At 36.8% G+C, this 13,379-nt stretch overlaps 1 protein-coding gene across 1 annotated transcript in view; it reads left to right on the forward strand.

The window, feature by feature from the left end:
* PROS1 (protein S) overlaps nt 1–13,379 on the forward strand; it is a 35,729-nt gene that overhangs the window by 3,142 nt on the left and 19,208 nt on the right. The window contains exons 3-8 of the mRNA XM_026846801.1: nt 3,317–3,474; nt 4,494–4,518; nt 4,852–4,938; nt 8,674–8,796; nt 8,954–9,076; nt 10,895–11,020. Coding sequence (XP_026702602.1) covers nt 3,317–3,474; nt 4,494–4,518; nt 4,852–4,938; nt 8,674–8,796; nt 8,954–9,076; nt 10,895–11,020 — 642 coding nt within the window. The remainder of the gene's footprint in view (nt 1–3,316; nt 3,475–4,493; nt 4,519–4,851; nt 4,939–8,673; nt 8,797–8,953; nt 9,077–10,894; nt 11,021–13,379) is intronic.

A 13,379-nucleotide genomic window follows, 5' to 3' on the forward strand; every position in this document is an offset into this window, starting at 1 on the left:
GGGGGGGGGGGGGGGGGGGGGGGGGGGGGGGGGGGAAGGAAAAAAAAAGAGAAAACAGAAAGATCTTAATAATGCCACTTGTACCATTCAATAATCATAAAGGACAGTTGCCTCTCTGCTAGTCTCAGTGCAGCTGCATTTGGTCCAACATCCAGTGACGGACATGTTTTGGATAAGCTGTACAAACCAGATAATGCCACTTTCTACAGTGGCATCCCATGTCCTTTTTATTCAGTATATTGGGTCTTCTGAGTTTCTGGGAGAGAGCACTAGTAGGCTGCAACTGTTTCCCACAACTGGGATATTAGGTAAGCAGCTATAAGCTATGTTTAAGAAGCCTCACTACAAAACAGCTGGAATGAACCACTGAATCTTATATTCTTCCCCCATTTTTTTTTTCTTTTTCAGTAACATTACTTCTAAAGAGGTGCCTGATAAGTAACCACGACACAGTGTCTATATAACACCTATTGAAATAATAAGGCTATTAAATTCCATAAGGCTTCAGTGATAACCAAATGAAACACATCGAGTTCATTAAGGGTTAACTGTTGGTTTGGCAGGGTCAGAAGTGGGCTGAAGTTTCCTGTAATCAAACTGGCAGCAGCAGCAGCAGTCACGATTTTTTTTGTTGTTTTTTAAAATAAAGATCCTATCATAATATTTGTAAGGAAAAACTAGTTGAATAACTACACTACTATTTCTGTGCATGGAAATTGAAATATTGCACTAAAAATACGGAATTTGTATTGAGTTTCATGTTTCATTTAAACTCAGAAGTCACGGGGAGTTAGTTTTGAGAAGGCTGAACTACTGTGGTGTAGGGGAAAAGACCTGTTTCCATTACCCCACTGTACTGAAAACATGAGGTAGGCAGTGTTTTATCTGGTGTAATGTCCTCAAGAACATTGCAGGTGCTTGGAATTTTCTTGTGCTTTATTTACTGGAAAACTGTGTCAAAATGAGAATGATGTAGCTAAAGGTCAAACAAGATTGTTTCAAGTCAGCTGTAAATGAGGCCTCATCCACACCACAGACCCTCTGCCCCAAAGCTATGTCAGCATGCTTGTGCTGGTAGAAATCTCCAGTGTAAACAAAATCAGCAGGTGCAATGCACAGTTTCACAATTTTGTTGTCGCTCCTTTTCCCTCAGAACAGATGGACCTTCTTCATCCTTCCTATTAGGCTGCTTTTATGTAATGACAAATACAGCCATTTACCAAAATTAATTAAAATAGCACTGCTAGCAACAGTTGGTGATAAATAATCAAAATGTTTTTCTGGGTCTGCTTTCCCCTGCGATTTGGTCTCAGAAGAGCTCTCATGAGATCCTTCTTGTCCTGTCATCTCACCATGCTTTTTGCCAGTCTGCCAGCAGAGGATACATTAGTGGCAGGCTTGTGGGTTGAGAGAAAACGACTAGGAGATCCACAGCTGCAGCAGCTGTATGAAGGATACATAACAACCAGAGAATGCAGCTCTTGAAATACATTGTTAACAGCCCTTGAGAGGTACTTACGGTGTACCTTAAAGTTTGTGAAAGTGGAAAACAGTAGAAGAGGAAAGCAGGCTTGAATTGTTTCTTTTGTGCCAAGAATTCCTGAAAGCGGGGCCCAGAAAGTGAGATAAGATTTTTCTTTCTCCGAGCAGTTTCCTTGAGGATTAGTCTTCACCTTACAGAGTTCTTTCCATTCTGCAGTAAGACCACCTTGTAGATCAACTTGTATATAGAAAGAAATGAATCCTCAAATACCAGATCTCTGCCTGCTCTTTTACTTATTACCGGGGAAGGGCACAAGCTGACTTCTCCTTGCATTTCTAAGCAACGTGCTGGTTGCTCTCCGAGATAAAGGTGTGCTTCAAAACTTTGGAGGCATGCTGTAGCATGTCCACCTTATGCTCAGGAAATCTTACCTATTGCCATAACGGGAAGGTTAGTTTTACCAAAATGAAAGCAAATAGATCAGTTTGGAGTTAAAGTTTATCCCACACCAAATTAATTTAGGGTCCTGTAACAGAAATGTGTCTTCAGGTCATTATCTGTGTTGCAGCACTTCAGAGTGTTTCAGTTGTGTTTCCTGTCACTTGATGGGATTCATTAGCTGCTCTTTCTAATAAGCCATCTAAGTTTTTTCTTTGCTGTTATGCACAGATACTGGGAGGCTGTTCTCTGACACTTGGCTGCAGGCATGTGTCGTAAAGGTGTGGTTTGAGGTATTACAAGCTCATAAACAGTACTGAGTTGACTATGTCTGCTTGAATTGATCTTCTTTGTAGACTCCTGATGAATATGTATACACACCATACCTGGTTTGCACTGCTGGTGTCATACACTCACACGTGTTGGTCTGAGAGATTAAGTTGTGCAAGGCTGATGAAAGAAGGACAGGTGTAGAAGTGTGGTGCTCTTTAGTTAACATATGTCAGCCATGCGCTTTAACCCTATCAGCTGGACTTTTTCCATTTATGCTCATCCATTTTTCTCTTAATCACAACGGATGACCAAAAATTAAACTAACAAGGCAGTCTATTTTAGTTGCTGTTCCTGTAGTGCTGGGTGCTCTACAAAGAACATCAAAGCAGAGACATCTTTCATTTTAAATATAATTTCTCGACTCACTTATTTTTTCACCATTTGTGTAAAAGTCAATAAAATGCAAGTAACATGATACATTAAAATTAAGTAATGACATATAACATGATGGATCAGAAATACAAAAGATAGCAGGATTGTATTTTTCTTGGTAAAATATGAATGTATTTGTAGGTTGTCTTCCTTGATTTTTCTCAGGATATCATCCTCACCTTTTACTTTTTCTTGTTCTTTACAGTCTGAAAAATAACATATATGTTAATTACACATAACAACAGGTAGCCTCATTTTTATGACACATTTTTGGTCTCACATAAGTTAAATAGAATCAGAATATTTACTCCTAGATCACTGAAAAATGTAATATAAAAGGCTTCACAGCTTTTTTCAACTTGTTGGTCACATATCTCACTTTGTAATGTCCATAGCTAAAAACCAAATCCTGTCCTGAATATGACATTTAAATTATGCTTCAGGCATAGCATTGCACAAACTTTTTTTTGGTGCCTTGAGATTATTTTGGTCAGAAACAGCTACCGCACATACAGAAAACAGAATCTTAGGATTTCTTGCCCACATTTTCCAAGATGATAGAAAATACCAACTCCTGACTAAGCATTCAGTTCAGATTTTTGTGTTAGATTCTCGTATTTGTTCAGTGCTTACAGTGTTTTTCAGCTGTTAAAAAATAAATAACAACAGAGCTCCTTTGTTTCTAAAAAGTTATATCCCAGCAGTATGCCTCTCAGTTCCTGGTGAGGAAACGTCGAGCAAATTCTTTTATGGAAGAAAGTAAGAAGGGAAATCTAGAAAGAGAGTGCATTGAAGAATTATGCAACAAGGAAGAAGCAAGGGAAATATTTGAAAATAATCCTGAAACTGTAAGTATTTGATTAATATCTATAAGGTAGATAGGAGAGCTAGAGGTTCATAGAATTTGCACTGCAAAGCTAAGAGAACCCCACCATTCAGACCAAGAACTGATTTGAAATTCTTTTGTGTATAGAACCTGCACAATTAATAATGAAGAATATATAACCAGGAGAATAGTTGAGTAGATATTATTTTAATTTCCAGTACGGATCACCAGTTTTAGACCACAGTTGTCTGCAAGCATTCCATGTGGGGAAACTCTTCTGGCTTCAATTAAAATTTTACACAGAGGATGTGGCATGCAGCCTTTTTAATGAAGGGATTGGACATACTACTGTGAGCTTTTCTCCTAGCAGGGAGAACTCTGTTCCTCAGTTCATTCCCACTGCACATTATTTAATATTAGGTATATTTTATTCAACTTTGTAGTATAAAAGGTTTATTATAAAATATATGTGGATAAAATGAATTCTTGTTTTGCAGATTATGTCAGTTCTATGTCCTGTGTATGATAACATTGCACATATTTGGATATACCAGTTGTTAAGTTTAAATAGTTTCAGTAATCATTAATCAGTTGTTTTTAACAATTTCTGTTTTAATAACACTTTTTACTTGATTTGAAATGAATTGCATGTGAGATATTCAACCTATTCCACGGGGTTTTGTTTGTTTTAGGGTGAAAACGGGAAATAAAGAAGGCTGCTCTGCATCAAATAATCCTGCCATTTAAAAAGACAATTTTCAAAGTAATGTTGACACCCAATCCATTTTCATGCCTTCACTTTGAAAGTGTCCAGTTCAGTGCAGTATCTTAACTTCTGCACTGAGACTTATGTTTACTAAATAATCTGCTGGTTTAGATATAGAAAACTTGGTCTATATTCTATGAGTCAAAGTGAATATTTATTTTTTTGCTTCTTTTGTAGTTATAATACCAATATATTTTAGAATGTACTCAGTGATACATTTTGTTGTAATTCTATCTACCTTAAATTTTTCTTACTCTTTATTTTTCTTTCCACAGGAGTATTTTTATCCCAAATATTTAAGTAAGTACAAAAAAACCCTGAACAGCTCTAGTATATCATTCACTGGTCATCTTATTTAGATAATACTAGCTTAGTTATTCTGCCTGTAGCGCTTCAGTGATTTCCATGCTGATTATAATGCACAGTAGCTCCTAGGCAGTTCTGTGTGCTTAGATCCTAGCCGAGGCACTTGGAAGGTAGGTCTATGATCAGCTGTCCTTAATACGCCCAGACAAGTTTTCTGATTCAAGCTGTGAGGACAGACTCTTTGAAGATGCCATGCATAAGCTGTTGTAATTTCAGTCTAAATGAGTGTTTGTATCATAAGCAGATTGTGTTGGTTTGCATTTGCAGACTGCCTTGCCTCCCATCGAGCAGGGATTTTCAGGGTTACTGCAGTTACTCCGGATTCTCCAGCTGACCTGAGGGTTTGTGTCAGTGGTAAGTGCTGCTGTTAGATACTTTACTTAATGCACTCAGATCTAAGAACATACACGTACATGGCTAGAAAGCAGTTCACGTAGGCAGAAAGAGAGACAAATCTCCACTTAACTCAGGCAAACTCAATAATCTAAACCAGAAATTGACAAAAATATATTAGGTGAGACGGACCATTTTCTGAGCAAGTGGTGTTAGTGACTGTATTTATAAAGCATGCTGGAAAAGAAACATAATTAACTGCAAAATGGAAGTCATAATTCTTCTGGAAACACGGAAGTGTCCTGCACCAACCCACTGATGTTCCCTACTATGTCCTCTGTACTCTACCATGTCTTTTAGTAGCTACGACTGACTCTACATCAAGCAAGTCCTGTTCTGTCAGTTAAGGGAAAAGACCTTCTGGTTAATTTTCGTACCTACCATTCTTTGGCCCATAATTACGCTGTAGCGGGTGACATTACCAACTGAAAAATCCAGATATTAGCTGGAAAACATAGTCATTGACTCCAGACACAAAAATGTCACAAAGCATGAAACTTGTGGTGATGTTTGAATATTTCATTTTTTATGCCTATACATAAGTCCAGCATGAATTATGTTTGTTCTAGTAAATTCACAGGAAGCAATCTGTACCATCTTCCCTACTTGTCACAGTTGAAACATCTCTCTAAACCTCTTAAACCTTTACAGCCTGGTTACATCAAAGAAGCTTTTACTTGGTTTGAATAGGGATACTTATCCTTAACCATCTGGTTTTGTAATTGAAAGCCATGGAAAGCAAAAAACCCCATAATAATTATGCTGCACATGGTCATGGATGAACATAATTTCCAGATGACTTGGCCAGTGTGACTGCTGTCACAAACTAAAACGTACTTCCATTCATAGCACTCTTTCTTACTCTTATTAGAGGTCCTGGGAGGAAGGGATTTATCAGAGTTGTGTGAATGTGTAGTGTTTCTGTATTACCCAGTGAAAACAACTAGTTTACTTGACAGTCATTGTATTTCTCCATTTGGGTTTACATTATAAAATCAAATTAAATAAATGGTTACTATTGGTCAATGACCAGGATAAAGGACAAGTAAAGTGTGTATACATAAAAGTGTCAGTTGTTTCTAAGGCTTAAATGTTCAATTAAATTTATGCACATTTCTGGAAGGGGAGCTACTGCCGAGAAACTAGAATTTACAGTTCCCCTTAACAATTTTGTCTCAATGAAAATACATCTTAAAAAAGATTTTGTAATATTGATTTATTTTTTTTTTTAAATTTCAAAAGTTTGGTCATTCTGAATTTACCAATCCAAATTGTTTTGATATTGTCAAAATGAAAAATTCAATTTTCCTAATGAGAAATAATTAAATAATTATAAGACTTAGTTTATAGTAATACAGTTTGAATCTCAAGCTGAAAAAAAATCAAGGGATAAAAATAACAATGCAAACAGAATTGAAGAATCATTTCATTATATTCAGATTCATCCAATTGACTTATTTCAGAACACAAATAAGCACAGATTTTAAAGACATACATTTCTGGATAAACAATTACAAAAATTCATGAATATATTGACTTTTTAATCCTCACCTAGGAAGGAAAAGGAAAACTTTCACAGGAGTAGAAGACCCTTTTTCATACTTTTCTAATCCAAGCAGGTATCTAAGCTGCATCTTTAAGTCCCCATACCTCTCTATCCCATAAATCTGCATACTTAATTGCTGTAGAAAATAAACACTTAAAAATTTCTGCATTTACATCTATCCAGCTCACCATCACACATCTCATGGATACAGATGCCTCTGAGTGACAGAGGACATTTCTTGCCACCTACGCTTTCTGTTGCAGGCTGAGTATCTCTTCTGACATTTGGTTCTTGCCACAAGAGTTTATCAAAAGGCATTGCTGGGAAGTAGGACAGAAGGCACCCTGAACTGGGAAAAGAGGAACATCAGGCCTGCTTTTGGAACAAATGGCTGCTACATAACTATTACTGCATTGGCATCTTAATCATTCATCTATGGATGTAACCCCCTTGTCCATCGAGTCCAATCCATCCTGTGTTGTCTTCTTCCTCTCGTGTATTTCACCAGTTCTTCTTCATTTGTTTCCTCAATTTTCTTGACCTTTTTATCCTTAATTCACCTCATTCCATCTACTCATGCTTCACACTGTCAACCCAGTCCATCTTGTCTCAGTTCAGACTCTCACAAACCATCACTGCCTTTTGTTCTGAAGTGTTTAAGTCACATTTGTTCCCCAGTTGCATGCTGAGGGTACCTTCCATGTCCATCACTTATGAAATACTTTGCTCGTATCAAGCTTAGTTCGAACACTTGTTCACAGACCTACAAAAGCAGTAAATAATCAAAAAAGACAAAAACATAGGGAGTTCTATAACTTACATTTCAAAATTGCTGTGAAGGATCCTCATATAAACCCCATTCCTTTTATTTCTTTAGCACAATTCATCCGCAACTGGAGTCCTTTGGCCTGCACTATACATGACGTACCGCATCTGTTCTTGAGGTGCTCTATAGTTTTAGAGCTTGGCTGGCCTCTGGGATTTTGGATTAATTTACAGCAGAATTTAATTGGAAGTAGATTTAATTGACAAATATACTAACACAGATTTTGTTAAGCTTTCTTAGTCACAGAAATAATTCCATGGGGTTCAGTTCTTTGGGTTTTTTTGAGTGAAGTAAGAAACATTTAAGAAATCTGGTGAAGCCTTATGTGCAGAATTGCAGCAAGTTTTGGTGTTTAGAAACACTTGCCTTTCATTCCACCTTTTTTAACCTGAACATCACTAATTCCTTTGGTTTTTTTCCATTCTGCTGTCTGTTTTTCAAAGCATGCCTTAGAATGACATTCCAAAGCTTTACGAGAACATAATTAAAGTAGAAACGATGTGTTTGTAATATTTGGAGGCCTGCAGAAAAATAATCCAAAAAGCTACCAGCATATTCAAGAGACACAAATAGAATTATGCCTTAAGTAGTGTGCTGATGTAAAATTATGAAAATAGTGGGGAAAGTTAAAAGAACTTTATGTATTTTGATTAGAGGAAAAAAAAGGCAGTGAATTCTGTGTTCTCTGCCCCAATCTATGTATTTTGGGCCTTGCTTTCTCAGATCTTGCTAGCATGTATAAAGTCTTCAATCACTCTTTATGATGCAAATGTGTCATTGAAGTTAATGTTTGTAAAAGGTGATGGTATTAGACACTGATGTATCCACAGGAACTGGACAGCCAAGGCAGGCTGAGGTGTTAGTTTCTCTGTAAATGTGACCCTTCTTGAACAGAGAAACTGATTGCTGTAATCTTGAATTCTTGGTATTCTTGAAACTCTGCTATTTCTAGTGAAATTTGTGGTTAATATGATGGGACAGAGCACTGTTTTTAAAAAGTTAAATACATCATTAAATGTAATTAAAATAGTATCAAGTCTGTGTTTGGTCACATCTTACAGGGATTAACATGGCTTTTGTCATTTGTTTTCTAGTTGTTTTCTGTCTGATAAAGTACTGGTGGATTTGTTTTTTCTCAGACACTTGTGAATTCTTACTGACAAAATTAGTAGCAAGATGGTTGTATGGGTACTTGATCTTATGCATCAAGCCCTTTCCTATTTCATTAACAGTACCTATGAGAAGAGAATAAGAAAGACTAAAGTGATCCTTGAGGAAAAATCACCCCAGATAACAATTATTTCCAATGTTTTCCATCCCACAGAAATTTCAAACCAGTGTAGCCCTCTACCATGCCATAAAGATGGATATAAGGAGTGCATAGATGGACAAGCCAAATATACATGTGTCTGTAAACCAGGATGGCAAGGAGAACAATGTGAAGAAGGTATAGTCTCTAATCTCATTATGATGTTCTCAGGAACACAATTATAGTTCTACTATTATTGAATAGTATCAGAGATCTTTAAGTATACCTACCCCCATACTGTTGGTCAATGAATGCTTTCCCTTCAACAGAGATTTTTATTTTGTTTTCCTTCTAGATATAAATGAATGTGAAGACTTAAATGGAGGTTGTAGCCAACGCTGTTCCAATTTACCAGGAAGCTACCGTTGTTTATGTGAAGATGGCTACTTCATGCATTCAAATAAACGGGATTGCGGAGGTAGGAAGTGAGACTTAAGGAGAATATCGTTACGTGACATTACATTGCCTGTGGACTAGAGAGGAGAGGATTTATTCCAATAGTTCCATAAATGCTCCTGCTAAGTCAGCAGGAGCTTGCATTGCCTCTGAAAGATGCAGTCCTGCTTCAACTTGGTTACTCATTCCACCTGCAGCCTTACACCACTACAAGCATTTGGGCAACTGTATCATGAACCAGATCAAGGAACTGAGCTGGGTTGAAACCAATTCAGAGAAAAGAAAATAATAAGGAAAAAGAGAAAAGCTATAGATTAGATTCTGTTTCATTACTAGAGCTCCATAAAGCTTGTTTTGGTCACTAGCCAGTCTCCCATACCCTTTAAGCACTCTGAAACAAGAATCTAGAGGTGTGCAACCAGCTAATATTGTTACCATGGAAATCCTGTCTAGTAAACACCAGTTCAGGATGAATCACTCCTAATTAGTGATGCTGCTCTTCTGAGAGTTTGAAGTTCATTGGAGAAGAAACTATTAATTAATCTGAAAATGCTTTTAATTGAGAGGAAGATTTGTCTTTTATTCACCCAGCATAATTTTTTTCTTTACATGCTTGTGTCTCTTACTGTTTGCCATGTCCTTCATTCCATTCCAGATATAGACTATGTATTGACATAATTAGCAATTCTTACTGCATAGTTAGAAGAGAATACAACCTCATTCCATTTTTATGTCATATTTTATCACCAAATTGTGACAACAGTTTTGGATAATGTCTTGAGGGCCATCTCTCACTGTCATTTCATTTAGTCTATATATTTTTGTTAATGAATAATTTCCAAAGAAATTCCAGAAGAAAAGAAAAATTCTGTTTGGTCAAAGAACACAAGCAAGTAAGTTGGTTAGAGTCTTTGTAATTCCTGAAAATATACTGAAAAAGTTGGTTAAAAAAATAATCAAAGATAAAAATACAGTAATATACCTTAGTACCTAGAATATAGTTGGGTCATTTGATAAACCCGATTTAAGTGTCATAGGAATTTGGAGTACACACAGTAACTGTAGAAAAGTAGGCCAAATTCAGGACAGCTTTGACTTAAAAAATGTTTGGGGAGTCCTAGCAAGCCAGTAGCAGGATCTGTTCTCCCTGTGCAGCACTATTTCCACAACTACTACAAAACCACAGAGAAAACTAGAATGATCCCTGCACATGCAAGTGGGAATTGAAGTACTACTAGAGCTGATATTGTTCTCTCTACAAGACATCTAGTATGATTGATACTATATGCTGCATCCAGTTGTCACATCTGCGTTTTGAAAATGACATTGAAAAATTGGAAACAACACAGAAGATAGACACTAAAATGGTTTGAGGGATGGAGAGACAGTGAGGGACTTGAACACCTGTCAGCATAGCCAATTAAAAGGCAGTTGTGACATGAATTGATTGTAGCATGTAAGAAACTCTGATAGGATTATCTCTTGTCTTTCTGAGTGTCTTTTTCTAAGATAGGATTTTATTATGCAGTCGGGTTTAGTTTATCTCTCTGCCTTTCTGGACATGCATCCCCTTTTCTGTTATCCGTATAACACATGAGAGAATGAGAAAGGCAGGCAGGCAGAGAATTTGTTTTTCACTGAGGGCACGTGGAAGTGCCTTTTAGAGACCTCTGGATATCTTTACAGCTGTATGCTATGTTCATCTGCTATGAAAGCATAGTAGACCTAGCAAGAAAGAGCCAGTTTGCCAACCTTACTCTCTTTGTAGTTTTGAATAGGGTTAGGAAAAAATGGTATGCAAGAGAGTGACTTGTTTTTAATAACTTGTTTGTATTTCTAGATATAAATGAATGTGTGTTACATCCAAACATCTGTGGGACGGCCATCTGTAAAAACACCCTGGGGAAATATGAATGTGAATGTGCAGAAGGCTATACATATAATTCAACTTCCAAGAACTGCGAAGGTAGGCCTCTACCCCCCCAATACCTTTTTTGTTGTTCTTGTTGTTGTTTTGGGGTTTGAATCCACTGCTGTACCAAACTCCAGCATTTCATCTACTGGTGTACTTATTAACCGTCATACTGTTTATTACAATATGACTCAATTGTTTGTTCTTTCAGAGGTTCAGTCAGGCTATATCACAACTGTATATGACTTACTCCCAGATGCTGGAGGGGTTTACGGTATACTCCCATGTCCTGCTGTATACTAGATAGCTTTCTCAGTTCATGGAAGCTCTTCTGTCCCCCTCTAGAGAGGACTTTCTGTCCAAGCTCTCAAACCAGCTAGCATGATTCTTTCAGATTACTTGGAGCAATGTGTTGAAGACCTGGATGTTACTACAGTGTCTTGCACCTCGTTTTTAAGCATAATTACAGTTATAAGGATGGAATAAGGATATATATTAAACTGATTGATATCAAATAAGACAAGCTAAGGCAAAAGCAGTTAAAAGTATTTATTTGGCAGTTCCAAACTAGACAAGACAATTAGGAAGATTTATAGAGAGAGAATTGCCAGAAATTAAAACTGTGCTTAATGAAGTTGTCTTAAAAACCTAAAAAGCTTGTCTATCTGTCTGATAGGCTGTTCAGGTGCTTATTTAGCCCTCATGGCCAGGGACCCACTCTCTGTCCTTTATATGTCCTTAGATTTCAGGTACTGGAAAGAACTTTTCACGGGTTCATTGAATTCCATTTAAAATACCATTCATCTAATGCTTCCTCAGGGTACCTAGTTATGCTAGAACATAACAGCATTAGTGTGAACTGATCTCCATTCTAGGCTGGAAATGACAGAAAGGTGGCTATATAAAAGGCTTTTTAATAAAGACCCCACATTTAAAATAAAAAATATCCAGAAAAGGGGTTATGAAAAAAGAGCTGCACCAAAAGACTCTTTCTTCAAGAGTATTTCTTTCTGAAATGAAAATCTGTAAGGAAGAATTTCAGAACAAAAGTTCTATAACAATTATAACAAAAGTTGAAAAGTACTGATAGCTAGCAGTAAAGCAGCAAGAAGCCATCCATACACAGACCATCACAAAGCATTGAAAGTATTGAAAGTATTTGCATAATTGTCCCAGAACATATTTATTTCTGTCTACTTGTCAAAACTGCTGTTTAGTACACACATCAGAAATTAAATTTCATTTGTAGAAGAGTTATATAAGCTCTTAGAGTTTTACTGTGAAGAGGAATTTCTACATTGCCAGTTTAAGAAAAATACATCAGTGACTGATTTTTTATTTTAAATGCTGCCTTAATGTTGTTGCTTGCAAGGACACAAAAGTAGCTTCTTGCTGGCTGTGAATCTTTTGCTCCATGGCTTTTACTGCAGCTTTCTTGTGAGAAAGCTTTGAACAGTGGTAATGATTACATATTCAAAAGTCTCCTCGTTGTCCAGTTACTATGGGATTAAAACATTACTGACAATTTTGTGTCTCTTCATGCACTGTAATGAGTAAAACTTCAGAATAACTAATCTCATTCTCACTCCTCATAGTACTTTCTGCAGATCCATGGGTTGCATCAAATTGAATTTAAGTGGTTTTTTTCTTCTGAATCATGGATTCCAGAAGATTGCAAGATGAGGATGTTGTCGAGCAAAGTCTTACCTCCTAGAAGGAGGATTATGTTTCTAAGCTTTCAGACCTTGTTGTAACCACATAAAATGAGTCACCAAATCCTGTCTAAGGATAGGATTGTGCAGACTGACAGGAACATAGCCTTACAGAAATACTAAATAACATTAGTTTTTCATTGTCATATTGCATGTAGGTGGCCAAATTCAGTTACGCTTTTTATAAAAGTCAAATTTACATACATTTATGCATAAACTATCTCTATGATGACAGAAACAATTGGAGTGGAATAGAAGACTGTTTGGGTTTTTTTGCTACAGTTCTTCACACCCACATTCTGGGAGACACAATCAGTGGAAGATATCTGTACAGTCTGGTCTTTGTTTCATAGAAGCCATACAATTTTGGATACAAAATTTTATTATCTTCTTCTCATCACCTTGGCAATTTCAAACACCTTGCCAAAAAAGGGGGTGGTGGGAATGAGTAAGTATGCTTATCGTGCTAAAGGGGTCTGTCTTGCTGTCAGTATCAAGGAGGCAAACCAAGCCAAACCCATATTTTAAAGAATGATCTAAGTTTTCACATGTCTTTCCCCATATTCTTCCTTCTCTGAAGGAGAAACTTCCCTTGAAGTGACTGAACCAGTTAATCAAACAGCACAAAGTATATCTGTATTTCAGGTATTAGTCCTTCCCTAGCACATCATCTGAAAATTTGAGATGTGAATTTCCACATG

The sequence above is a fragment of the Athene cunicularia genome (genome assembly GCF_003259725.1).
Source record: "Athene cunicularia isolate RWA chromosome 1 unlocalized genomic scaffold, athCun1 chr1_part1, whole genome shotgun sequence".
Lineage (NCBI taxonomy): Eukaryota > Metazoa > Chordata > Aves > Strigiformes > Strigidae > Athene > Athene cunicularia.